Below are 27,917 nucleotides of genomic sequence, written 5' to 3' on the forward strand. Positions count from 1 at the left end.
GCGCCTGATTTTGGCGAGAAAATTTGGAAACATACCCGACGGACTGAATGCCATTCTTGTACGATTTGGTGAATTGTTGTTTTCGACCCAGTCTCGTCACATCCAACCATCCTCCATCATTGTCGATAACGCCGGCGTGCAATGCGGCTCCACACACGCTGGATTGCTGGGTTGTTGACACGCCAGGCCACACACATTCCAACCGTGAAGATGACCTCCCACCACACGCGACTGTTACAGTGCAAGCACTCCATCATTGTGGGCGATCACTTACCATGTCGTACGACGTCGTCCCAACTACTTTTCCGTGTCTGTCAAAGCAGCCGGGCGGACACTCATATCTATGGGTAGGATCAAACGGTAGTCCGTCTTATTATTATTATTTTTTAAACTCTTCAGTGCGAACGGCGGCCAATGAGTTGCCGATTCCTCCGCCTGTACCTGTTACATGTCGTTCCTTTGCAGCGATCTCTCAGCTTGGTGTCGCAGTCCATCTGTTGGCCTGAAAGAACACGAGACCGCGAGTTAAGATGACATCTGCCGGAATGGCTGCATGACTTCATCTTTCAGTCACAGGAATTGTTGCTTACACATCTGCTCGGTGCTGATGACCTGTTTTCTCTCCATGTCCTCAGAAGGTGGTGAGCGGTCCGGATTTCGGGCCCTGGGTTGGGCCTCCTGCTCTCGCACTGCATCCGGCTCCGGTTCAATGTAGTTGGTCTCCTCGGTCTCTGGAGCGGGGCGCCTGTCAACACCTCCATCTGAAAACGAAGTTGGCACATGACGTAGGAATTTTGCTGCTGAAGTTAAATTGTGTATGATAGAGTGGGGCTTTTTCTTGTACGTTCATTCATAGTTCCGGATTGCTTTATTCAAGTGCTAGGGGGGTAAAATGCCATAATTCAGTTGGGAATCTTCCAATGGGGATCAACAGGAATAAGTGGAGATGTGAATTTACGAGTTAACCAAGATTAAAGTTGAGTCTATAGCAGAGGTCTTAAAAATGCAGTCGTAGTAAAACATCATGTCGTAAAATCTTGGTTAAAATTAATATTCGTTTGATCAATTTAAGCTGACTTCCCCCCCCCCCCCACCCCTGCAATTTTTCCTCATGAACAAATTTGCTACAGTATGTTTTTTTTTTAAATTCACCATTTAATTCCTAATTCAATGAATTACAGTTGATGAACAAACAATTCCTAAATTAAGTTGAATAAAGTAATCCTTAGTTAAATTAAGAATGCATGTAAAAAAAAAAATCCCCCATGGAACTTTTTGGGGTAATGGTGGAAAAATTGAAACCCCTTTAAACAATCTCCTGATTATCCCACCTTTGTAGCACAGATTGTCCCGGCATCCTCCAGCATAGCTGGCAGGACAAGCAGAGCATGGAGCGCCATACTTGTAAGGCGCATGGCCCCACCAGTTCCCCCTAAAAACAAACAAATAAATAAATATACTGTATATTCTTGAAAGTTTAAAAAAAAAACTCCATAGTTTAATAATGGTTCAATTGAGTAATTCTACAGACACAGTAAAGGTAGTGCAAAATAATCTCCTACTTATTGTTTTCAAAATTGAATCTTGGGCCCTACTTCCGCGCGTGTGAGGTGTGCTCTAAATGTGCGCAGGGGCAGGCTGGACTAGGTTCTGGTATTTTCGCAAATGAAAGCAGCTTGGCGCAAACGCCATGGGATTTCCTTCCATCGCTATGCGGTTGACTGTGAGATCGATGTCCCGCTGAGCAAAAAAGACTCTCTCTCATTGAGGCCACTTTGATCCTGTCTGGAGGAAATCAAGACCTGGAGGGCCACTGAATTCCTTGAATTTCAATGAATGCAAATTGGTGCTGTTGTTAAATCCAGCAGCTGGCTGAAGTCAAGCCTCTCCTTTCTCTGAGACACTGATTCATGCTTTCTTCACATCCCGCCTGGATTATTGGAATGCACTTTACTTTGGATTCGGCCAATCCTCCATGAAGCGTCTCCAGTTGGTCCACAATGCCGCTGCTCACCTCTCGACTGGTACTCGTAAGAGGGAGCACACAACTCCTTCTCTGGCATCCCTTCACTGGCTCCCTCTACATTTTAAGAGTACTTTTTAAGATCCTATGATTTCTTTTCAAGTCTTGAAATAGCCTCCCCCCACCTTATTGGTCTGAGCTCCCTGCCCGGTGCCTCAAGTCTGTGGAGAAGACACTATTAGAGGTACTGAGGACTAAGTGGAGGCTCTGAGGGGATGGAGCCTTTACCGTTGACGGATGTTCGGCAACCCCCTCGCTGCCCATCTTTCAAACTCGTCTTCAAACTCAGTTTTAGTCTTTGGCTTTTTTTTTTTTTTTTTTGTGAGGCTAGCACCGGCACGGAAATCCAGATGCGCCTGATTTCAGAATAAAAAACAAACAAACAAAAAAAAAAACCTACGGTGGTGAGTAGTTGCAGACCAGATAGACAGCTTTTGCCCAGATCATTCCCCACACGTTCATGTTGTAACACACGTTGATGGCGCAGCCGATACGATTGCTTGTGGCCCACACCAACTAGAAAATGAAAGACATACAAACACAGCAAACACGTTTGGCTTAAATGTTTGAAACTTTGTCTCAAGTATCCAACGGTATTGGCGCACGATGCCATGCGCCCATCTTGTTGTCGGGTGACTGATCGCGGATGATGAGAAACAACACGTGGACCATCTGTCACATATGGGTCTAATTTCTGAATAGTTCACATCCAGCATTGCTGGACTCTTGGAGTGGCACAGTCTTCCAGTCTTCTGTTTTGTTTTGACTCCCAGTATAGCTCCACCAGCATTTAAGCCGAAAGGACGTTTAGACAGCCAAAATAAATAAAAGCCCATGAGTACCTACCTCGTGAATCCAACATTTTTCTCTTTTTTTTTTGGGGGGGGGGGGTGCAAAAAAGGTTCTCTGGTCAAGAGGAGGCTGGGGAAATTAGAGAGTACAGTACAGAGAAATACACAAGAAAAACACACAGGACCTCACACAAATGCAGTCAAAACGAGGCTAAATAAATCCTGTTTGCAAATGTTTTAAGCTATATTTCCGGCCGTATTTTTGTTGATTTAATTCAACAAATTTGTAGTTTGGGGGATTTATGGAATGCAACAAAAAAACACCGGAGTCACCCACAGCTCGTGCGACCATTTTTACAGCTCGATTGGATTCCTAATTCGTGTCATCCAAGGAGCTGTGGTGAGGACCAAATTGAGTCTGAAAGGCATGCAAATGTGAGGGTCATTACCTGAGTGTAGTGAGTGCAAACGGGTCCCGAACATCGAAAAGGGCAGTGTGGATTACACTCCTGAGAGTAAGGGTAGCTGTAGTACCTCACTTCATCATACCAGGCCTGCACGTGGTAGGTGGGCGGGCGGTCCCTGAGCGGATGGGGAAGAGGAGAAAAAAACAAACAAACAAAAAAAATGAGTGAATGAAAAAGCAAATTCTAGGATTTTCTTTTTACAGAGCACGTTTAAAGTGCTGGACACAAAGTAAAAATCTGATATAGAAAGCCAAAGAAGAAAAGTGACATCTTCTGTCGGATTGCGACATACACACCTGCCCCAGTGCGCGCCAAGGTTCTGGCCTATTTGAGTCAACATGTAGCTTGGTCCATGTTCCCATCGGCAGGTATGGGCCCAGTGCTCGGCGCTTCTCTCTAACTCGTAATCCCACACCTGGTAAACACAAACGCCAAAGAAAGCCAGTTGAATTCAATCGCAGATAATAAAGCCGGCCCGCTGGGCGACTGGTTAGCCTGTCTGCCTCACAGTGCGGAGGTGCAGGGTTCGATTCCGGCTCTGGACCTCCCGTGTGGCGTTTGCATCTTCTCCCCGTGCTGGTGTGGCTTTTCTACGGGTATTCCGGTTTCCTCCCACATTCCAAAAACAGGCATGGCAGCTTAAATGAACTTGTTCCGAGGTGTGAGTGCGGATGGTTGGTCGTATATGTGTGCCCTGCGATGGGCTGGCAAACGGTTCAGGGTGTACCCCGCCCGAAAGCGGCTGCGAGAGGCTCCAGCACCCCCCGCCACCCTCGTGAGAAGAGATGGATGAGAAAATGGAGCACATATTTGTGCTTGTATTAATATTGGATTCTCAATCAATAACCTTGCTTCTAGCCATCTGTCAGGCCGACCACTGCTAGCGCGATAAGAGGTACTTTCTGCAGATGATTTAGCGCCAGGTCTCAAACTGTGTGCAAAGACACCAAGACCCAATGAAAACCAAGAACTTGGCCCTTGCAGTTCCCTCCCCAACCACATCGTTATCATCTGTCATAAATAGCATCCCGCACTCAAGACACAGTGGATTAGTGTACATCACGGACCTTTGCACTAGCATGGCCCGCACTTCAAATGGAAAAAGTTTGAGCGACTTGAAATAGATTCACCGCTGTGGCACCCCAAATAAGATGCATGGAGGATCAAACGAACGATAACATTGGCACCCGAGGGTTTGGAGTGGGCTGGGATGGATGGGGAGGGAGGCAAAGAGGAGGAAAAGCAACGAGAGCCGGGGCGGGTTTAGGAGGCCGCAGGTCAAAAAGTGACATGCAGGGATATAAGAATGAAAAAGTGTCATCTGTATCGACACAATCACGATTCCTCTACAGCGCACGATAACCGTGGTCCAATTTGGGGTGGCCCTGGGGGCCAAACTGACTTCAACATTGGTCTGCTGGGTGCTGTTACCGAATGGTTCATCTAATTTTCCATGTGTGTGAGCATTCACACAAACTCCTCGAGCCTTCCTTGGGCCACGGTGAGCAACAGTGGACATACGCGGCGGCCAGAGCAATATCATAGATGCAATACGGGTTTTACCATACACTGCAATTTATAGATGACGTTTCAGAGAAAAAGAAAAGCCACCTGTCGTTGAACCTAACGCTTAATTCATAAATATATGTATATTACTATTTGCAACCGGTTAGCCTGGCCGCCTCACAGTGCAGAGGTGCAGAGTTCGATTCCGGCTCTGGCCTTCCTGTGTGGAGTTTGCATGTTCTCCCCGTGCCTGCATGGCTTTTCTCCGGGTAGTCCGGTTTCCTCCCATATTCTAAAAGCATGCATGGCATGTTAATGGAACACTCAAAATTGACCCTCGGTGCATGAGTGCGAGCGACAATGATCATTCGTCTATGCGTGCCCTATGATGGGCTGGGTCCGTTCAGGGTCTCCCCCGCCTGCTGCCCAAAGTCAGCTGGGACGAGCTCCGGCACGCCCGCGCCCCTCATGAGGAGAAGCGCATCAGATAATGGATGGATGGATACTACTAAATTAAATACACTGAAAAAATGTCCATCATCTCGCTCAGTGGTTCGATCGAACCCGTAGCGTTCGGTGAATCGGTCTCGGAGTCGGAAAAAGATGATTTAGAATGAGCACAAAAGATATCATCTCAAAGAAGAGCACACATCATTAGAAGTGAGACGCACTGATTACCATGTACTCCATGTTGGAGGCCGGAGGGCGGACCTGACCACGCAACTTGTTGTGTAGATCCAGGATGAGGTGCATGTCCCCCTCGCTGATGGCCCTCTTCCCTCTCGTTCTGGCCTTCCACCACTCTCCATCTTTGTCCCTGTACTTGTCTAGGATGGACTCCAGTCGTGTGGCGTTGGTGAGGACCGTAGATGAGACAGCGTGGGCCAAACATAAGCACAGACTCGCTGCCCCAAACCACCCAGGAAAAGCAAGAGGCTGCGTCATGTTGCAGAAAATACCGGCGCCGAATATCTTCTCTTGCTTGCCTGTAAAAAAGAAAATAGAGAATGGATTTAGAGCAGTGGTTCTTAATATGGGTTCAATCGAACCCTAGGGGTTCGTTGAATCGGTCTCAGGGGTTCGACGGAGCCTCTGCCACAGACACACCCGACTCAACATGTCAATTAGTTACGATCCGCCCGCTCGGCCATCGCTGGCTGTAGATGATCACATGACATTGCTTGTCCAATCAGTGCTGCGAGAAATTGAGTTCACTCAGTAATCAACGTGCGACTGTTGTGATAGTACATCGTAAAAAACCAAAAAAAAACCCCAAATGTATATTTATGTCTTGAAATTGTATTTCTTTTTTACGGTTTTGAATAAATGCATTTTTTATGTCTTGAATTTGTAAAAAGCCATCTTTTTGTTTTTCACTAATGAAGGCTTCGGTGAATGCGCATATGAACTGGTTGGGTTCGGTACCTCGAACAAGGTTAAGAACCACTGATTTAGAGGCAACGCAAAAAGATACGTGGGCCTCATTGAAGCGTCAACATTACGGGCCTACAAAAGTTGCGAGTGTTGTAACAGCCCCTCTGCGGGCTACAATTACAAGCCACAGAAAAGAGAAGCAAAGAAAAGCTTTGCACTCCAACAGAATCGCACACATGAAACATTTATTCAGCTTTTTCATCCGATGAGCTGTCAAAAGAGAAGGTCCCTCCATCCATCTGAGGCGACATCTGGGGACAGACAAGCAATCACGCTCCCATTTGCACCATCGCTGATGAGCATGACCCCGCGCTGCCTGCGCTAAAGTCTGGCAAGTGAAGTTGCTACACCATCAGCGCGATCTACTGAGATCCAGTGAAAGAGTTGCAATTTTTAAAAATGCCATTGTGTTGTTTGCAGTTTGGAGCTGTTCACTAAGTTGGGCATCTCAGTACGATGCCCGGCACCTTGTCAACTGCAACCACAACAGCTATTAAAATGATGAATGTAAATGATTGTTTCTGACAGGATCAGTCAAAACTGATGATCTTTGGAAAGGAACAACTTTGGTTCCACTTCCATGAAAGGCTGGCGGGGGCACCGCTGCAGGCTGTTGAGAAATACGTTTTGTATGATTTCAATCATTTATCAATTGAAAAGTTTGCCGGTGGTACCAGGTCACCACAAATCATTTCTCATGCGCGAGTACCACCGTATACAGAAAAGTTCACTTCAAACTGTGAGGCTGTTACAGCTCTGAAGGAGTCGGAGTGCATCAGCAGGTCAGAGCATCACTCCACTCCTCACAGTAGGACCACTGTGCCACGAGGCGAGATTTGCAGGCCATGAGCAGCTCACTGTATTACGTGTGCTCACAGTGACATCCGCAGATTTGGGAGGGAAAAAAAATGGATTCAAGCATGACCATAACACAGACACCATCCTCCACCCTTTTAGACGTTAAGACCCAATGAGAATGCAGAGGTGCAATTTAAAGAGCATGTTTACCTTTCAAATCAGTCAATAGCTCACAGATTCCAAAGGTTGATGGACTATATTCTGTAATCCATTGGGTTGTCCATGTCAAGGCAGCGGGTTGCGCTTTTCAAATTGCACGCACGCCACCTCCACACTCGGAGGCTGAGAAACGTCTATAGGGACCTGTTGAATTCCTCACGTCACGCAGTATCGCACTGGCTGCGAGAGACCACCGCTCATGTTGCACTTATATGCCAAGTTTGCCCATAGTAACGCTCATCACAGTGGGCCACTCCCCCCCCCCCCCCCCACCCCACCCCACCCCGCAACTCGCTTGGCCCCGAGCCCGGCGCGCGTGACCACCCACGACTCAAACCGCACGGATGGACCCGCGCATGCACTGGCAGGGTTTTTCCTTTTACTCACGGGTCGATTCAGTTCACGTGTGGCGTCACACCGTTTGAGATCGCAAAAGAAATTACACTGATACTTCATCGTGAAGCATTGACAAGGTCAGATAAGAAAAAGAAAAACAAACGTTGGCCTCGCAGACGGTGGAGTTGTCACCCGAGTAGCTATTGTACGTACATTTGAACGCTATGCAGGCTTATAACACCCTCGCGAGAAAGATGAAGTTAAAGTCATTAATATTAGAGCTTTTAAAAAAATATATATTTAATGAAAAACACTCATAAGCTCATACAAACAACCAAATGATAGTACGGCGTTGAACTGAGCGTGCCCGATCTTGTGCCGTTCGTAACTTTGAAGCATAAAGGAGAATGAGCCAGTGGTTTTCATCAAGTCATATAACCCTTTAAAACATGGAAATACATTTTTAGAGATGCGGAAATGTCTCCCCTATTCCAAGAGAATCAGGCACATTGGCTCTTTCTGACCAGTACAGTCGGCCAACAGTAGAGTTTTTTTAAGGCAACAAATAAAATACCACAGTGACGGGAAATTCGGAATCCTTGCTAAAACAATCATAAAACCACAATTTATTCTTATTTCAACTAGATCAATAACTTTCATTAACTCCCCTCATGTTTCAATGCTTGACAGGTACTTTGGCGCCACCTTCTGGACAGTCAGACAAATTTCACTTTAGTACCAATACTGTATTGATTTTGCTCAATCTCAAGGGGTCCAATTTCCAGCAGGCTGTGCAAAAGTCTCACTTTCAGAATTCACCTCTGTGGATGAATTGGAGTTTGAATCGACTCCACCCCACAGGATGGTCAACTGAATGTGAATTACAGAATGTGGAATTGAATTCAATGCAATTCAGAGCAAGCCGTTTTCATCCTCTCCTGTCAGTGAGGCTGAAACAATTCATGTCACGAATGTGCCAGTGTGACTCCAAACAAAATGTCCCAAATATCTGGGCAGCCATTTTAAAGACTTCGAGAAAGCAAAATAATCTGGGAAATGACGTGGCGTTTGACCAACAAATCAAACAACTTCCAAGTTTTTCCAAGCTCCATAGATGCCGGCCAGATAGCGAGCTCGAGAACAAAGCATGAAAACAGCCACTTGCCTTGACCTATCCACTTCTGCCAATGACAGTTGCCTCTAAGAGGATTTAAAAAATAACGGTGGAGCAAAAACATAGGAAGGTTAGTAATTGCCAGGAGGTTTAATCCTTGAGCTCAGGGAGCGACGATGGCAAGCTATTTTGTGGTCAGATTTTACCCATTTGGAGAACAATTTGCAGCGTGTGCAGAAGAGTCTTTTTCTTTTCCTCCTAACGACAGGATATGACAATTGAGGGACATAGTTGTGAGAGTTGGAAATACACGGGAAAGAAATGGCGTTCCAACTTCTGCTGTTCATTGGTGAGTAGGTTTGACATTTTTCTTTACACCGACCTGAATGCATTTTCCAATCATTTTAAAATGACTGCCGTCTACGTCCTCCGTGTCATATTTTCGTTCCATCTTTTGTGCTGCGTTTGATACGTCCCAAAAGCGTACGTTCTCCTGACTATAAGCCTCTGTTTTCCTTCCACCAGCTTTTGCAACATATTTGATCGCGCCCGAGTTGACGGGGGCCACAGCCACCAAAACAAAAACTCAAGGTATGCCTTTTGCACAATAACAACTCATATGATCGGTCAAAGATTACTTGCAGGTTTTGTTCGAGAGCTCTTTTTGGAATTCTTCAATGGGTGTGCAGTTTCTTTCTTCAAACACAATTTCAAGCAAAAGTATGTGCTCATCACGTCACCGTTTACGACGCTTTCATGGGCAATTCGTAGCTGTTGTCTGAGTGTCAAAATCAGGGCCCGGGGGCCAGATCTGGCCGGCCGCGTTATTTTATGTAGCCGACGAAAGCAAATCAAACACGTCAACTTTCATGGTGCTTGCTAAATCTTGTGCTGAAATTTCAAATTCTCATTTGTATTAAATGAGAGTTATTGATTTTCTTGTTATCAAACCCTTAATTACTGTAACTTAAATAGTTAAAGTTTTTTTAATATGGTTTCACAGTCATAACGGCCCTCCAAAGGAAACGCTAACTCCGATGTGGGCCGTGACAAAAATGTGTTTGACACCCGTGCCCTTCGTGAATAGCATGGAGTGCAGTGGTCTCAAACTTGCGACCCGGGGGCCTCTTGCTGCCCGCAGAATGATATTTTGCGGCCCCCACTTCACATCAACACACCATGTTTTTTGCCTTGTTGTTGCCCTGAGCCGTTTGTGTGTGAATGTGTGTGTGTGATTTTTTAAAATCATTTAATCCTCTATCCCACCGAGTGGCGAACATTTGCGAGTGCTCGAAAAGGCGGCAAATTTTGCATTCTCGTCAGAGAACGTCATTGTTTGTCCAAGGTTGCAAATGTTCAAGAAAAACGACTAAAACTTGGCAAACATGTGGCGGACGTTTTGCAAACATTTGCAACCTGGAACAAACCCTGACGTGAATGCGCACATTTTGCATTGCAACTGATCCTCACTCGGTGAATATTTAACACGTGGGTCACTTTGGTGCATCCGGAAGTTGTATCAATGAACAATAAAAGCAATCTCGCTTCAACAGCAAGCTTGAATTGAGCCATTGTTGCCTAGTGACCAACAACTCTGGCGTGACACCGTCCGGGCAGTGTGGGGCCTGGGTCAAGGAGCCCGAGGGAGGCCATTTCACCTCACCCAACTACCCAGAGAAATACCCACCAGAGAGGGAATGCATCTACATTATAGAAGGTGAGCCTTTGGACATCAAGTCTGCCGGCACTCTTGAGTGAATGACGCTTTCTCCTCCAGCTTCTCCCCGCCAGTGCATCGACTTGTTTTTTGATGAAAAGTATTCTATCGAGCCATCGTGGGATTGCAAGTTTGATCACATCGAGGTCCGCGACGGGCCCTTTGGCTTCTCGCCCATCATCGGACGCTACTGCGGCCGGGAGAGCCCCATGTACGTTCGCTCCAGCGGGAGGTACCTGTACATCAAGTTTGTGGCCGATGGCGAGTTGGAGGCTATCGGCTTCTCAGCCCGGTACAATTTCACGCCAGGTGCGTCTCGTCGGAGGCTTACGCTTGAAACAAATTCACCGGACTCATGTTGAAAAAGCAAAGGTGTCGACAAAAGCTACTGCAAGTTCGTAGACAGTGTGAAAAGCAGAATGCCAGAATGGGGTTGCATTTTAACACCACTCGGCCATCAAATCGGAAACAGAGGACTTTGCTATTCCCGGACTCCAGTTTGAGACATCGTCTGAAATGTATTCAAAATGTGGGATACGATGGGAATTCCGTCACTTTTTTACAAATACAGCCAAACCTTGTTTCAACGTGTACCCCGTTGACGACGTTTTCACCGCTATAACGTTCACATTTCAAAGTCCCCGTTCATTTTCCATTTGCTTGATTTTGCTTCCAACAACGCCTTTGATCATGTCAACTTGATGATAGTGACCAGATTTTCCCCCACAACGTAGTGAAAAGGCCTTTGTTGCGACAAAACGTGGGAAGCTAACCGCTGCCGCGACCTTGCTTATGAACAAAACGTAGAGCGCGGGATTCCCCTCCGTTGCCTAGCAACGCTACCGATTGACCCGGTACACACTTTGTTGTACTTCCGAGGGCATGGCACACACGGTTTCAGAAACACGTCTGGCAAACGGAAGCAAATCTCGCTGTCTGCGAAGGCTGAAATTGTCTCTCACTTTCAAAAAAAGTCTTCCCATTGGCAGAGTTGACAATGTGATAAAACGACTTTTTTTTAAATGGACCCTCCTCAATTAAAACTGCAAGTTAACATTTCTATGCCCTGAAATGATGACAGGTCAGCACGTATTTGTCTTGGTTCAGGAACGTCTCCACGTGTCGTTCAGAAAGGAAGAAGCGCTGGCTCGTTGGCTCACAAGTGTTTTGTGATGATTTTCGACTGGTACAATTCTAAGCACTGCGCTCCTTTTCTTGGCATCCGACTGCAGTCAATTAATGTTCTGTGACTTTGACACAGCCTTGAAAAGCTCTCCCTCTCTTTTTAATTAACGCCACACACCAGCGGGTAGACAGGGCGTTAATTCCCCTCAGTAAATTTTTGGCCTCTGATTTTATGGTGTCATTTTATTAACTGAAAATACTCTCGTTTATTTATTTTTAATATCCCGCACTCATTAAGAACCCCCTTTAAATATTGTGTTAGCCAGTTGGTTATGAGGGCGCATGTTGCAGGAAATTGCAGTTGGCAGGGGATGTGGAATACACGTGCGCACACACACACACACGCACACACGCACGTGGTTAATGAAAGTTTGTCTTCAAGGGAATATAGCTTGTCAGCACTGAGCCGCAGCATCAGCTTAAGCCGGACTGCGGCCGAGGCTTTATGGACAGCAGATTTTGTAGGCCACCCGCAATGATGACAATCAAAGATTAATCTGCCTCCTTCTGTTAGTGCAGACGTATTTTTCTGATGAAAATATGCCCTTCTTGTCGATGGGATTTGACATGACAATCAAGCAAGCATCCGCCGATCAAGATGCGAGATACTGACTAGCGCATGGCTCCCTCTTTAAGAAGATATTTGCCACGATAAGGCAGATGAGGAGGTTTGCTTTCCCATCTGTTTTCATTAAATTGAACACGTCTTGCACGCCGAATGCTTATCTGTCTAATGCGACCTATCAGAGATGGGCAATCATTTATCCTGAATGCCAATCAATGTTTTAAAACTCGCACTAGACTTAAATGGAACCTTACAATTTGCGAACCCCCCCAAAACCTTAAACTGTCTGCTTTATTCTTAGAAAAGAACCAGTCGGCCCCGTGGTCGACTGGTTCGGGTGTCGGCCTCACAGTGTGGAGGCGTGGGGTTCGATTCCGACTTAGGGCTTTCTGTGTGGAGTTTGCATGTTCTCCCCGTGCTGGCGTGGGTTTTCCCCGGGTGTTTCCGCATTCCACATTTCAAAAACATTCATGGCAGGCTGATGGAACACTCGGAACTGTTTCTGTGATGGAGCCTTTTTTTTCCTTTTGAACATTTTCGCCAAACAGTTTTGGTCATTTTTTTTGTTGCAATTTCTGGGAAACGCTCAGCGACACACACTCAAATGTGTTGTTTGGCTCTGAGGAACAGAATGCAACTGTGCGATTCCCAAAGATTGAAAACAGTAGAGAAAGATGGAGCTCAAATGCTTCCGTGTATTGGATGCAACCGCATCTTGCCAATGCATTGTTGTACGACACCCCCCTCCCCCAACCCCCGACGCATACTTCTGTCAATAGGGCTGAATGTGAATAATCTCTCCAACCCTGAAGTAGAAACGGGTAAGAAACATGAGAGGATTAATAAAAACTAAGACGGTAAATCAGGGTTTATAATCCAGCGAGCAAGTCGATTCATCAGCACAAAGGTTCAGGACATAGCATGGAGGCGTGGCTCGGCAATATTCATTTCCGGAAAACTTAAATGAGGGCATTCGGAGCCGATAGTAATTTTACAGCTGCTCATATCAATATTGCTCTAGATGCACAAGTAGGCATGTCTGGGCGATGCACTCTTGTCACGTACAGGAATTGCGCTTGCAACTACACTGTAAAAAAAAAAGTGAGATGTCAAGGAAACCAACTTCAATAAAATGTGGAGTATAAATATATATTTTTTAAAAAGTCCACAAAGTATTGTTATTGTAGACAGCGTGGGATGGGTTCCCACTCAGTGACGGTGTGATTGGTCGCGAGTCTCTATAGGTGGCCTGCGACTGACTGGCGACCGGTTCAGGGGGTAGTCTGCCTCCCTCGCCAAGTCAGCTGGAACAGGCTCCGGCAACTCCCCGCGACCCTCTTCGAGATAAGCGCTCTTGAAAATGGATGGATGTAACTTTTGTTTATGCGTTTCAATGCATCTTTTTTTTTTCTTCGTTTAGACCCCGAGTTCAAAGGTTTGGGCCAATTGCCAGCATTGCCGTGTGAGTATTGCACCAATATCATATTTTGGAAGCAGCGTGCCATGTGTGCTTCATTGAAAACACATGCATGCATAAGGTGTGTCCATTCGTCAAACATGACAAGAGTCGTCCAAACCAGAGTAATGAGGAGAAATATGGCCTCCCTTCAATTAACACAATTCAATGAGCTTTTTAGTGTCACCACATTTTTTTTTAAATGCTATTCTCCACAGTTTGTGAGTTTGAGCTGAGTGGTCCAGAAGGCTTTGTGGAATCGACTCAGATAACCAGGGAGAAGCGGGCCTTGCCAACAGAGGCCGTGGACTGCAGGTGGTACGTGCGGGCCCCACCGAGAGCCAAGGTCTGGAAATGGGAGATTGACCTGGCTCATTGTGGTTCACCTCTTTTACCATGACACTTCATGTCTCATAAAATCTTTTTTTGTCATTATGCATACACACAATAGACATGTTTAGACTGTAATACACGTTCATGATTTTACATCTATAAATGTTCGTGCTGTATTGCACATCGTAGTTGGCGGACATTTTATTGGAAATGGTTACAACGTACAGATTCGCTATGTCCCTAAAGGTACATTTTAACGAGGTAGTCGCGGTAACGGTCGTGTGAGCAGGATTCGTCTGGGCAACTTTATACACTAAAGTCTTTTCATCATCCCATCCGCAGATCTACATGCGCTTTCTGGAGTATGAGATGCACAACTCTAATGAGTGCAAGCGTAACTTTGTTGCCATTTATGATGGCAGCAGTTCGGTGGAGCACTTGAAGAATAAATTCTGCTCGACGGTGGCGAACGACGTGATGCTGACATCCTCTTTGGGTGTGGTAAGGCTTTGGGCAGATGAGGGAAGCAGGAAAAGCAAATTCAAGATCCTCTTCACCACTTTCCTTGACCGTAAGTGACTCCCTCACTTGACAACATCCACAGTGAAGGTCGCCGTATTGGACTGCTGTGGCGCCGAGACCGGTGCCACAGGACGGAGATCTTTGTGTGTGTGTTGAACAATCGTAGGCTTTGTAATAGCAACCAAAAGAACAAGGTCACAGGTACAGCCCCCTGGAACTCAGTCCCAGATGAGTGGGAAAATGCCAGTTATCAAAAGTGACCACTCTACACCGTTACAGGTGCGCACAACAAATATGTAACCACTGTATGTGTGCCTTTTCGTTCCCAGCGCCGTGCGAAGGAGATACTTTCTTTTGCCACAGCAACATGTGCATCAATCACACCCTGGTTTGCAACGGCATCCAGAACTGTGTGTATCCGTGGGATGAGAATCACTGTAAAGGTACACGCAACTGTTCCCAGCTCATGTATTTTCATCGCGTGGCTGTTGCCGAACCGAAGATAATCATATTCCATATTGCCTGTGGTACTAGAGAAAAGGAAACCCAGCATTTTGGACTCTCTGGATAACACCAACATCACGATCATTGCTGTGACCTGTGGCCTGGTTGTCATCCTGCTCATCATCTCTGTCATCATCCAGGTCAAACAGCCACGCAAGAAATACATCATCCGCAGGTTTGTGCATTTTTATACACACTTCTTACGAAACTGGAGTGATGATATTTTGGATAACACGAAAAGCCCCAAAATACTGTAGACCAAGCATGTTATCAGTTTCGAAAAAAAAATAGGTCCCCATTTTAGAGCCCGGCGCAAGTTTAATGCAAAGTGCAGTCGAACTGCGCACATGGGTGGAGTTTTCTTTCATTTGGTATTTTGCTACTTTGTACAGGTAGAATTTTTTTTGGGGGGGGGGGCATTTGCATTATTGTGGGAGGGAACTTAGCCAACTCCGGGCCAAATCGTAGTGGGTTGGCCTAAAATACCGACAGAAACAGTGACAGACTGACAAACCTTGTGACCGTCTGATGGAACGCCCACGTCTGCTTTCTCTCCCCAGAGATGACATCGACAATGCCCTCCTCCATCCAGGGCTTGAGCCTCCTCACTATGAGCTCTGCACTTTACGACACGTCCCCTCGGGGGACCTGACTGATGCTGCAATGGGCGATGAATTTGAGAAATCCCACAAACTGCATCGATCCTCCTCCAAATGCATTCGCGACCACCACTGTGGTTCACAGCAGGGAAGCATGCACGGCAGTGTCCAGGGTAGCCGCAGCAACCTGAGCGTGAGAGAGGCCGCTAATGATCCCGACGGCGGGGCACTGGCGCCCCAGCGACCACCGGGGCTGGGGAGCCAGCAGGCATCACGGCTCTCCCACCACACGACCCCGGCCGGCCACAGAAACATCTTAGCTATGAAGCACAGCTATTCTCAGGATGGGGGCGAAGGCTACCGAGAGGCTGATGATTTTATGATCTATGAGGGCCCAACAACCAGCGGGCATCACATTCACCACCATCAAATCCATCATGGCATGCCAGGGCTAGACCACACTGTCCACCGTACATTGTCAAATGATTTCTAATATGGAAAAACCACAATGTAATCCTCAAATCTGCACAAGAAAATGATCTGGCTATTGGACTCGTGAGACTAAAACCCTACCTTGTGATAATTTGTCATTAAAAAGGTCCCATGCCATCTGAATCCAAATGTTCCGCAGTTTTATGCATAACATAGGTCAAAATGAGTCTGTGGTCTGTTTGACACTAAGCGGTTTAACGGCGAGAAATGTATTTCTTTATTTGCTATCAACAAACATTTGAAGAAAAAAAAAAGATTAGCAAGCAAAACTGTATATTATATCGCTATGAACCTTCGGACGCCACAAGACGCCTACACTACAGTACTACCATTCAGAGCAAAGCTTTTTTCCCATATTCAACTTAAGGACAACAGATCACAGCAAAATACGTTCACATATTGTACATTACTGTTAAAACATACTGATTTAGATCTTATTTTTGGGTGGTGAATTGAACAGAAGTACAGTATTTATCAGTTTGTGTTTAATGGTGGTATATATATTTCTTGTACAATAGTGCATCCTTTTTTTTATTTGTTCGTTATTGTACATTCATAACAAATAAATGCATCCATATTCCCGTGTACGTGCGTTTCGTTTTGTGTGTTGTCAAGCTAAAAAGCAGCAGAGTGGAACGATTTTTTCAGGCACCACAAACCAAGTCGGACTTATTATGGCGCTGCAACGGCTAAAGTGGACTTTCCACAAATTCGGCATCACAAACCAAGTCGGACCTATTATGGCGCTGCAACGGCCAAAGTGGACTTTCCAATGATGTGGAAACGACGGTGGAATGATCATGATCACGCGCCGCGTATTTTAACCGAGTGGGATAGTATTTTATTTATCACGTTTTGAGTCGTTATCATGCGTTGATCGAAAGCCCATTATGTCTGAAGAGACGCTTTTTACGGGGACAGACGGACAATCGGTCGCGATCGAGAGTAGAAGCAGAAGTCGCCTGGGTCTTGTCGTAACGGCTTTGGTCGGGGGCTCGCTTGTTGCCCTCTACGCTGTGGCTACGCCGTTTGTCGCCCCCGCATTGAGGAAAATTTGCCTCCCGTTTGTCCCCGCGACCACCACACAGGTGGAGAATGTCCTCAATGCACTGCGAGCCAGGTCTGGGACCCTGGTAGATATTGGAAGTGGAGATGGGAGAATAGTAAGTTCAGTCATGTCTCGTGGATATTTTTGGCTTAAGGAAAAAAAAAAAACCCCAACAACCCTGCAGTACTGAGAAGACTGGTGCACAAATTGTCAACAGTAATCAGTTATAAATAGTGTATAGGGAAGTGAGAAATGACAGGGAGTCAAATACTCAATTGTGGAAAAGTGACTCAATGTTCATTATATACTTAACCGATGAATAATTCCACATAACTCAGCAGGTTTTTAACGATGCACGATTTCTTTTAACAATACACTAATCAATTCGTCGTGCCTATCCCCGGTTGCACAAAAACACCAGAAATGAATCCTAGTCAAGCAATGTGAAAATGCTGCAACACAGTTGCCTTGACAGTACTTTGACGCATTGTATCTTCCTCTTGCATAGGTGATAGCCGCAGCAAGGCACGGCTTTCTGGCGTCAGGCTTTGAGTTGAACCCCTGGCTGGTGTGGTATTCCCGCTACAAAGCCTGGCGCGAGGGAGTCCACCGTTCCACTTCCTTCCACATCTCTGACTTATGGAAGGTCAGTGTTTGATGGCACGAGGCGGGTTTACTTGGACTCTAGTAGTCCGATTTGAAGAAACCGAATGACTCAATCAAAGTGCTCCATGTAAACACGTCAATAAAAATGCCAACTTCGAATGGAATTTAATTTGGATTCACAGGGGTGGTGGATTCCTTTTGCCAGTCCGAACAGGCATCATGGAAACTGCCAAGCTATATCCGCTCTTTTCTTGCTATGTCTTGATGCCAATGCGTAGTGACGTCACCCCTTGCGCACTTGTGGTGGAAAAAAATATATTATTGTAAAGAAAACGTTTGACTTGACTTTTGCTCTAAGAACACATGATCCCAAATGATCATATTCAGTACAGTCAGAAAACTTGTGATCATCATTTTTTATTTATTATTTTCTAGGTCAGCTTTGCGCAGTACTCCAACGTTGTTATTTTTGGCGTCCCTCAAATGGTAATTTAGCGCACGCACCATGAAATTTGCTTGAGGACGTTTCAAAAGTATGACTGAAATGTGATCCTGTTTCCAGATGGACAAATTGGAGCTGAAGCTGGAAAGCGAGTTGCCAAGCTCCGCTAAGGTGGTCGCCTGCCGATTCCCCTTTCCCAACTGGGTTCCCGAGCATACCGCAGGGGAGGGTGTTGACACCGTGTGGGTGTACAACGCCGAATCATTTAAATCCCTCGAGCACCGTGGCGCGGTGAAGAAGACAACCTCGGAAAACGCGGACACTGCTGAACCACATCTGTAAAGGGAGATGCGGTGACCTGAAGATCGCCAAACGCTGCTTCCTTGAAATAGATCATTATTTTAAAAGTTATTTCACGGGAATCGAAGAATGATTAAAATTAAAAAACAGTGCTCAGCTCTCAACTTTTGACATGCAGATTTCCACAGGTGCTTGAAACTGTTGATTGTTGATTAAAGGGCTTTTTAGTGCTTGATGTTCTCCATCCATTTTCTTTCTCCGTTTCAGGTGAGCTCTAGCCTATCCTCGCTGACTTTGGGAGAGAGGCGAACGGCACTCCAGACTGGTCACCAGTCAATCGCAGGGCACGTTAGAGACAAACAACAAACACTCGTGGACATTTTAGTCTGAAATTAACTGAGCCTACATGGTTGTGGAATGCGGACCAAACGGCAGTAGTCCCACGCAAAGGTGGCAAAAACATGCAAACTTCACACGGAAAGGCCTTAATTGAGATTCAAACTCCAGAACTGTGAGGCAGACGTGCCAACTATGAAGTTGTAATGTATGAATGTCATTTACAGCTATACATATAATAACCATTAAGACACATTCATTCTACTAGTGCCCTGTAGAATTGTTTAACTAGAGAGGACAAAGAGTTTATTACTACACGGACCTTTCGATGATATCGAGAAATAAATGTTCGAAAGGGATTTCAATTGCCATGTCTTGGTTCGTCTTGTTCTTGAGAAGGACTAGGATACTTCCATACCTATTTGGCATGTCCTTGTTTACGATGATAATAATGCAGTGTTATACCGGAGACAAATTCCTTGTGTGTTCTACATACTTGGCCAATAAAGATGATTCTGATTCTGATTGGAATTTGACGACAGCTCGGCTCAGTTGAGCAACGACACGTGGGCGCCCTCTAGTGGTAAGAAGACGGAATCGACAATCGTTGCACGGAGTGCGTCCTCGCCTCTGGCCGTTTTTCCATCAGGTGAAAACGATGTGTGATATCGGATCCAAAAGTCGCGTCACTCTCAGACGAAATGCACTCCAATTAGTGTCAAATGATCGTTGACAGACTGACTGAAGCTGTGGAACAAGCTATCAAGATGGACACCGCCGAGGAAGGTAGATGTGTCAAAAAGAAAGTGCCCCAAACGCTGTTAAGTTAAACAACTGTAAACATCTCACGTTCTGATAGCCCCATGCAAACTTACAGTTTCACTCACCCCCTTCACAGCAACCTTTTCTTTTAAATCGCCCAAGCTTCAGCACAAAAGGAAACATGACCGGTGAGCATTGGCGGGAAGAATCACAATCGCTTGCATCGACTTTTGGCTAACTGCTGTTTTCAATGAGAATACCGAGTCAAATCGACACTTTCTGCAACTCATGATGTTATGTTACAAAACGTGCAGTAACATGGCATAAAAACAATAATAGTGTTTCCTATGTATTGTGCACGATCAAACACTGTCTTCAAAGATTCAGATGTCCAAAAAAAAACCCCCAACAACAACAAAATTAGCCTGCTTTGCCAAAAGCGGACCAGACCAGGAGGGGCGGCGTGAATGACGGATTACAGGAAGAGAAGGTCCATGTGTAAAATCCCCCTTGACCCTGTGACGTGACCTGCATTAGTTCAATGGAATTTTTACAAGAGCTCAGTGAAGGCAAATCACACACGCGTTCAAATTTGGCCTCCGTTTCATCGATGGGCAAGATTTGACTGAGTGAAAATTGCGCTTGTCACATTCCGCAACTATGCATGTTAAGTCAGGTTGATTGAAGACTCCAAATTATCTGAAGTTTGAGGGGTCATTGTGTCTCAACTCATTGTGTATCCCTCCCTCTCGCCCCCAAATCATCTGGGATATGCTCCTCCTTATACCAAACGTGACCCTAATGCGAACAGACGAGCATAGAGAAACAATGGCAATTTATTTGTGTCCAACATTTCACTCTAAGCAACTATTCCAAAAAGCCAGAGCGAGCACTTTCAAATCGTGAAATCAAAATAACGTCGTGTCTGCGGCGAGGCCTATACCAGGAAACAAGATGTGCTATTTCTGCCGAATCCAATTACCTTTCCCCCCTCTTCACACAGTCTTTCACTCTGTGAAGCCAAGAACAGATTACGAGAATATTAACTTGAAACAAGGTCTTTGCGAAAGTCAGAAACGGGCTCCAATGTAAATCTTTGCAAAGAAAACGTCTGCCATTTTTTTTCACTCTATAGCAAAACCATCTCCGAAAACGAATCTGGGTGACGATACATTACGATACACAGGCGTTGAAATCATGAATGGCCAATATAGAGTCGCTCATCTTGGATGGCTGAATTGGATTTTTCGCGCGGAGCCCCGACTGACTGGGCGAAGCGCTAAGGCGGGTGACAGAGAGCAACTAAAGGGATTATCGTACGTCAGTTGAGGAGGAAATCTCGCTTCCCACTGCTGACTGTTCTCAAAATAAGTCCAGTGTGTCTCCATGAGGAAGCACGAACTAAGAGCTCTTGCTGGCCACTTTGAATCGCTCCTCGCAAGGCAATTGCGCGCTCCATGTACAAACAGGCAGCATCCCGGAATTTCCACGGATGTTAGCCGACGCGGCGGCACAACCACGCTTGGCGTTTTCCAAAGGGGACGTGGACGGCAATCTTTAGGAATCCATGGGAGACGGGGCCTTTTTCAACACCGCCGAGAGACTTGAGGCAAGCGTTGCCGCCTCGATTTCAACTTGAGGATATTTCCGAGACGTCGACAAAAGATCGCTAGCATGCACGGTGGCCTCGAATTATGACATCCGGTCACCGAAACAAACCCGAGAGGATATTTTGGACTCGACTCGGTGCGAGTGGCAAAGGATGTAAACTCTAGGTCATCGTAGAGATGCCCCGGTTTCCGACTGTAATTCAAACGACGAGTGAGTGGGGGGAGGGGAGGATTCAATGGTTTCAGTAACAGAGCAAGAAGGTGACGCTAGAAGACCCCAGGAGAATGGAGTCGGCGGAGCAACGGGACCAGGCACAATTGCTTTGGACACACCCGTCATGTCCTTCACCGAGGTCGACGAGGACCGCCAAGATGAAGAGGAATCGGGGGACTCTGACGAGGCCCGAGGGGATTACACACGAAATTATTGGGAGGACGAGGACGACATCTTCCAGGAGTTTGAGGAATTGGACTTTGAGTCTCTGTCGGATAACTCGGACACGAGGAGCGTCGCGTCCGACGATTCTTTCTACCCGCTCGACACTAGCGTGGGATCGGACGGTCTGCCCTCGCCGCGTCGCGGGAGCCCGGAGCCGATATCCTTCTTTAAGGCCTGCTGCAACAACAACACCGTCATCGTCAAGATCATGATCAGACAAGGACTGACCGAGGAGGAAGTGCAGGAGACGGACCGCAACAGAAGAGTAAGGGGCGCCCTGTCGACCGTCTGTGTGTGTTGTGACGTGGCAAACGGGGAACTACGATGGCATCCCAATTGGCATTTGGTGGTGGTGGTGGGGGCGGTGGTCAGCGCATTGGGTTAATCCCCAAGCAACAGATGGGGAGTGTCCGCTGTGAAGTGACACATCCAAGAAGCAGCTTGGCCACGGGCTCAGCTGTTAACAGGCTTGCTAAATCACTGACCTGATCCCCGGCTAATAAGATAAGATAAGAAAACCTTTATTAGTCTCGCAATGGAGAAATTCCCAATTCACAGCAGCAAAGTTATGAAAGCAAGAAGTAGAACAACAAAATATAGGAGCTGCTGGAAAGGCAGCCACTCTCGCGGCGCCATTTTGAAGTCAAAATAACAAAAATAACACAACACAACACATAGGACACAGACAGTCGTGCAATCTTCACCACTATTCTGCATACACTTTGTTGTCTGAAGCAGTTATAGATGAAAGAGGAGAGGATCAAAGTGTCCTTTCTCCAGTGGATCAGAGACGTCATGCTGAAAATGTGCACACGTCTGCTACAAGCTAAGTTTTGAAAGCAAACACGTGGAGAACACCCACACTGAACTTTCTGAGAGATCTCTCACAGGTTTGGGACTACAAAAATAAGAAACGAAATATCATGTCATTCAGAATCGACAGGCGGAGAGAAAATGATCGCAGCGGGCCGTCAGCAAATGCAGGCATCTTGAGCAGGCTGGATCCAAGTTCAGGCAAACTATTCGAAGGTCCAACACAAATGTGTTCCGCGACAACCCCCCCCCCCCCCAATTACGTGACTCATTATGAACCCCTTATTGGAACTTTTCTCGATAGTCCAAGATACAAATAAACCTTTTATGAGTTCAAGAATGGCACAATGAATTTTCAAAACACTCTGTTAAGTGGAGAGCTGGATCCATTTTGTGAGACAGAGGGCTGCTGGCCACCCCAAAAACTTCCTCCACTATTTGCCTCAACACCTTCAACAGAAAGCTGATGAACAATTCGAACAATCGAGAATTGCTTGAGCGTGTTTCTAAAAGTGGACGAACTTTAAAGTGGCCATTTCATCCTTCCATTTTTATGTATGTGGCTCTTTATGTATGTGTTTTTCGGGTGGCCAACAGCCCTCTTTCTCACAGAATAGATCCGCATCTGCACTCAACAGAAGCCGAATCCCATCTGCACCGCGGGCCGTATTTTGGACACCAGTGAAGACCCAGTTTTTAGTTTCAAGCCATCATGCTATGTAAAGAGAATGACAAAGAATCTTGATTTGTTTCAGATGTTCATTTTTTTTGATCAGTCATTTGTCAATTAATCATGATTTGTTGCCCATAGTGGGGGGGGGGGGGCACTTTTTTCATTATTGGCCAATGTGAAGTGTTGAAAATATCAATATGGCTTGTGATCTCTGACAAAACAATGCTAATGGTTCAACAAACGCTTTGGCGGGGTCTCCTGAAAAGGGAGGATTTTGGAAGTAAAGATTCAGATCGACGCCAGCAATACGCACAATGCATTTGAGCCAAAGATGTACAAGTTGGACACAGTTTTTCGTGGTCTGACAAGGTCTGACTATTTGTTTGAGAGCAAAATACACCGGGAACATTTCATTCGTCTGCGCCTGGAACAATAAGTGACCATTCCATGACCGCAACAAGCATTTTTGTTCATAAATGAGTCTTCTTTTCAGGACAAGGGTCGGTGTCCGCCACTCTGCACATATTGTGAAAAGTGACCCCTCATTCATCTTTATGTTTCAGTCTGCGCTGATCGTAGCGTGTTACTATGGCTACGTGGATGTGGTCATCGCCCTCGCCCAGTGTCCTCACATTGACGTCAACTGGCAGGATAACGAGGGGAACACGGCCCTTATTACGGCAGCGCAAGCGGGTAAACACAACGCTTCACAACAATGCTCAAAATGGGGGGGTCGTTCGATTATCATTCATCAGTCGCGAAACATACTCTATTCGTTATTTACGGATGTGTCAAAGTGCACAGGATGACGGGATCATCCAAAAACTACGCGGAGGATTTACGTGAAACTTTGCGCAGTGGTAGCACACGTTGCGGGTAAAAAGCCTTCAATTTTGGTGCAAATCGGGATGAAAATGTGGATAGAAAGGGGTGCTTTCTCTTTTTACCGTTGCAGTCATCGTGAAAATGACAGACAGAATGGGGGAGGCGTTGGTGTGCATCGGCAGTGTGATGGGGTGGGGGGGGGGGGGGTCTACCAAAGTCTTACAACTAACGTAAATGCAGTGTATTTTATGTGCCTTTATTAGTAGCGCAAATACCATAACAAGGGTAACGACGACACATGATCATGCCCGGTATTAAACATGCAACAGACACCACAGAACAAATATGAAGTGCATTCATGATACGAGCAAGACAAAAATTGGAATAGTTTACACCTATGACAATAAACGCCAAGCCACATTTGGATGCCATGTAACTACATGAGCAGCGTCCTCCTGAAACGCACCACAGAACAAATGTAGTGTACGAAAATGTATAACTCACCCGAACGTGAACTCAAGAGCCGATCGCCGCATATCGGGCTTGTTGCGATATGTGTACCGCACTTTTTGTTGCATGTTGCTCTCCTGACTTATGCTGTCTCAGTCTTTTCCCCGTAGGAAGGAAACGTTCCAAAGACGTCCGTTTTCACTCATTCTGCTAGCTTGTCGGTTGAATGTTTGCATAACGCACCTGACATAATTGCCATCTTGAAACACGAGTCAAGAGTTCATCATTGACAGATGCCATCCGGAAAACCCGGTCCTTTTTCAAAATTAAATATCCTCGGAGAATAAATATCGATATTTTTTCTTCAATTGCGGGGGTCCTAAGTGGCCCAGTGTGCGGGGAACACTTATTTCGTTTCGGTTTGGATCGTGGAAAATGAAATACATTAAATGGGCACATATCCTCCTCACTACCAGTAGTTCAAATTTGTCCTCTGTAGAGGACATTTGTGAACCTAAATATCTCCCACCCAGTGCCTCCAATCGCATTAACTCCTTTTGCTACCCTAAAGAGGACATTCAGTGCTTTCCAATGATACCAAATTTGTAGGGGTTAGAAAAAGTAAGAAAATGGCTTCCCTCAGTGCAAGCACTTTTTATGGGAAGAGGAAAAGTAATACTTTTTATCAAACACATTTTGTCTTGAAATGCTGTTGGCATCTTAATTATAAGACTCTTATGAACACCTGAAAGTGTTGTTTGAGTTGTTTTAAGTGTATTTGAGCCTGTTTAAAAAATGTAGTGGGATTTCAAAAATTTCTTTTGGAGTAGTCCAATGACTTCACATTTTCAAAATAAATGTGATTGGACAACATTTTTTCCCCCTGGTAGTCAGGAGGATAAGCACGTGTTTTGTACCCATTTTAAATGACAGTTTTGTCACACACCCAGTCAAGTGTAAGTCCTTTCTGGTTCTCCAATAGCACTGATGAAAAATTGTGGCCCCCTCTAGCATTTACGTTGGACTGTGTTCTGTGAAAAAGAAAAAAAAAGGTAATTCTCAATGCACTAATGGGCAATAATATTGTTGCCATTTATAATTCCAAAATGTCTTTTGTGACGATTGTCAGTCATACCTTTGGAATGAGTAATTTAGCGTCGAAAAACCTTGTCACTTATACAAATGTTCTCACAGAATTTAAAAACGACATCAGGGATGCTTTCAGGATTTCTCAGTCCAGGAAGGAACGACTCCATGTGCATTCATCTCTGAGATGACTATTTCCCTTCCTTCGCTCATGCATTATTTAAAGAGGAATCCTTTACTGCAGGGGATTGAGTCTGAGGCTTTTAAAACGTGCCCGCCTTTAAGAATGAGACATGATATGCTGTACGGTGCTTGCATTTTCAATCATCACATTTTCCAAAGTGGGAGATTCCATAAAGATGCAGTCGGCGTAGCAGACGCGCCGCCTGCGCCTCTCATCCACTAAAAGTGATGAACGACTCACCGGGATCTGCGACGTACTCATTTTCTGCTTCATTAAAACAGTTATTGATCCCCGTTCGTGACAAAGAAAAGCAACACCACAGGTGAGCTGAGTATAAAAAGAAAACTTTCTTCAAGACTCGGCACTGATGGCGAAAGGTGTCCGCACAGGTTTCAAACTCAATTCTTTATTTCAACACAATTCCGCTTCTCATTGCACTCCGATGACCGCAGGTGAAGCGGAAGCAGCATGGGGCGCGGCGTTACACACAGCGGCATCTCTGTCATTGTCACAAGGCAACCATGTTGATTATCGTGGTGGCTATTTAGTCATACGAGTGTACCGCATTTATTTTTTTTTGTCCCTAATGCTCCTTTTGTGTTGCGTGCAGGTCACGTGTTCATCTCTCACTACCTGCTGAACTACTTCCCTGGGCTCGATCTTGAGAGGAGGAACTGTCACGGTTTCACAGCTTTAATGAAGGCCGCGATGCAGGGTCGGGCCGAAACGTGTCGAGCGCTCATGCTGGCTGGTAAACTACAAGTACTACTACAATGTAAAACATGCCTCTTTTCAAGACGCATGCGGAATCAATGCGGGTGGCTTCCACGTTGACCCCAATATTTCCAGGAGGTGACATGCAAGCCAGAGATAACGGCCGCAGGATGACCCCGCGGGAATGGGCTCTCTTCACCGGTCGCTATGAGACGGCTTACCTGATGTATCAGGTCATGATGAAGCCGTGCGCTGAACAGTTCTGTGATTCCTTCAGCCTGGAGTGGCCCTTGCTAGAGGTGAGCATTGTTGTCTTGTTATGCGGCCATAAAATACGCTTGGAGGCTAGCGTGCCGATGTCCTTACCTGTACGTGACTTCCCGATCCTGTGACCAATAAAGGTTTTTGGCCTTGCAGCCGCCGCTGTAATGCCGGCGTCTTCGCTGGATTCCTTTTCCACCCCTGCCCCGTGGCACACCGTTTCACTGCTTCTCTGTTTAAATTTTGTTCCGATTCCGATTCAGTCTAATTATCAAGTTGTCAACCGTTCGTTTAATTTGAATGTTTTTGATAACAGTATTTTTTATTTTTTATTACAAAATATAAACCTGAAATTGTACCACCCTAAATTCTAACGCACAATGGAGTTTCGAGGCATTTTACACGTTGTAAAGATCTGAAAGTGGCCATTTGTGGAATTCACAGCACACTTACTGAAATCAAAGCTCATTTTAACGCCCGCTTCTTCTCATTCAACAAAACCATGTCATGTTAGCATGACCGACATTTTTATTCATTTCACAAGAAGACAAAAAAAAAAAAAAAATCTACCTTCTCTTTGTTTTGGTATTCCTTGTCTCCTGTAGGATCTTGTTGCCAAAGCCGAAGAGCCAAAGTCCTGCTGGAAGCGTTCTCTCGAGCTTCTGTCCTGTTGCCCTTACAGATTCTACCTTAACAATAAGGTGAACCCTGTGGACGATGGCGTTCTGGAGCACATGGTCCGCATCACGACTGGTCTCAGCAGTCCATTTATCGCCACGGCCTGTCGGACGGTGTGCCCGGGAAGCCCGCCGCGCATTGGAAAACGACGCTACGCAGTGCAGGAAATTCTCAGGAGGCAACGCTTGGCCGAGCTAAAGCACCTCGGCCCCGACAGGCTGAACCACTACAAGAGATTTTTCCAGAACTCCCGGGTGCAACTCGTCCCAAAGGCGAGGGATCGGCGGGCCAGCCTCCAGCTTCAATTGCTGGACGACGTGGCCGCTGCATCCGCGGTGGCCATAAGACGGGCGAGTCTCCTCCCGCTTCATTTGCTGAGGAGGAGCAGCGTGCGACCGGGCATCGTGGTCCCAAAAGTGAGGCTCTGCAAGGCCCCGGCTCCCACTTTTAAACCGGAAAAGCTCCGACGCAATACGAACTATCATCAGCTCCAAATCCCAAAGTGGGATTACAAGATGAAGAGAATCGAGAGAAAGAAGGAGGAGAGACTGTTACCACCGACAAGGCGAAGATGAGACGGCATTCAACTGCATTCATTCTGCAAGCGGACACTTCCGACGTCGTCCACT

General features: G+C 46.0%; 4 protein-coding genes across 6 annotated transcripts in view; 3 read left to right on the forward strand and 1 right to left on the reverse strand.

Annotated features, from left to right (window-relative positions):
- LOC147194883 (cysteine-rich secretory protein LCCL domain-containing 1-like) overlaps positions 1 to 24,617 on the reverse strand; it is a 26,969-nt gene extending 2,352 nt beyond the window's left edge. Inside the window, exons 1-10 of one of the 2 annotated variants that reach the window (XM_086129595.1) lie at positions 24,420 to 24,617; positions 5,466 to 5,773; positions 3,578 to 3,696; positions 3,264 to 3,396; positions 2,424 to 2,539; positions 1,332 to 1,432; positions 591 to 761; positions 442 to 502; positions 275 to 341; positions 36 to 166 (exon numbers count right to left, since the gene is read on the reverse strand). In XM_086129595.1, coding sequence (XP_085985721.1) covers positions 36 to 166; positions 275 to 341; positions 442 to 502; positions 591 to 761; positions 1,332 to 1,432; positions 2,424 to 2,539; positions 3,264 to 3,396; positions 3,578 to 3,696; positions 5,466 to 5,732 — 1,166 coding nt within the window. In that variant the 5' untranslated portion in view covers positions 5,733 to 5,773; positions 24,420 to 24,617. Of the gene's footprint in view, positions 167 to 274; positions 342 to 441; positions 503 to 590; positions 762 to 1,331; positions 1,433 to 2,423; positions 2,540 to 3,263; positions 3,397 to 3,577; positions 3,697 to 5,465; positions 5,774 to 24,419 lie in introns of both variants that reach the window. The other variant, XM_086129594.1, reaches the window with a different exon arrangement.
- LOC147194884 (neuropilin and tolloid-like protein 1) lies at positions 8,677 to 16,648 on the forward strand. Its single transcript, XM_086129593.1, has 10 exons — positions 8,677 to 9,037; positions 9,214 to 9,279; positions 10,271 to 10,405; positions 10,466 to 10,714; positions 13,576 to 13,617; positions 13,830 to 13,957; positions 14,287 to 14,515; positions 14,796 to 14,909; positions 15,001 to 15,145; positions 15,531 to 16,648. Exons 1-10 carry the CDS (start codon positions 9,010 to 9,012, stop codon positions 16,060 to 16,062), a joined length of 1,668 nt encoding a protein of 555 aa, XP_085985719.1. The 5' UTR covers positions 8,677 to 9,009; the 3' UTR covers positions 16,063 to 16,648.
- atpsckmt (fATP synthase c subunit lysine N-methyltransferase) lies at positions 16,770 to 18,692 on the forward strand. 2 transcript variants are annotated; one of them, XM_086129599.1, is made up of 4 exons: positions 16,770 to 17,224; positions 17,618 to 17,755; positions 18,151 to 18,201; positions 18,278 to 18,692. In XM_086129599.1, exons 1-4 carry the CDS (start codon positions 16,952 to 16,954, stop codon positions 18,497 to 18,499), a joined length of 684 nt encoding a protein of 227 aa, XP_085985725.1. In that variant the 5' UTR covers positions 16,770 to 16,951; the 3' UTR covers positions 18,500 to 18,692. The 2 variants fall into 2 exon arrangements, with proteins under 2 accessions (XP_085985725.1, XP_085985726.1); XM_086129600.1 differs by lacking the exon at positions 18,151 to 18,201.
- On the forward strand, positions 20,910 to 27,863 carry ankrd33bb (ankyrin repeat domain 33Bb). The gene is made up of 5 exons (XM_086129596.1): positions 20,910 to 21,869; positions 23,654 to 23,783; positions 26,246 to 26,386; positions 26,485 to 26,648; positions 27,216 to 27,863. Exons 1-5 carry the CDS (start codon positions 21,402 to 21,404, stop codon positions 27,861 to 27,863), a joined length of 1,551 nt encoding a protein of 516 aa, XP_085985722.1. The 5' UTR covers positions 20,910 to 21,401.
- The last annotated feature ends 54 nt before the right edge of the window (positions 27,864 to 27,917 follow it).

Source organism: Hippocampus guttulatus, chromosome 14 (genome assembly GCF_054856545.1).
Source record: "Hippocampus guttulatus isolate MCC_2025c chromosome 14, RoL_Hgut_1.0, whole genome shotgun sequence".
Lineage (NCBI taxonomy): Eukaryota > Metazoa > Chordata > Actinopteri > Syngnathiformes > Syngnathidae > Hippocampus > Hippocampus guttulatus.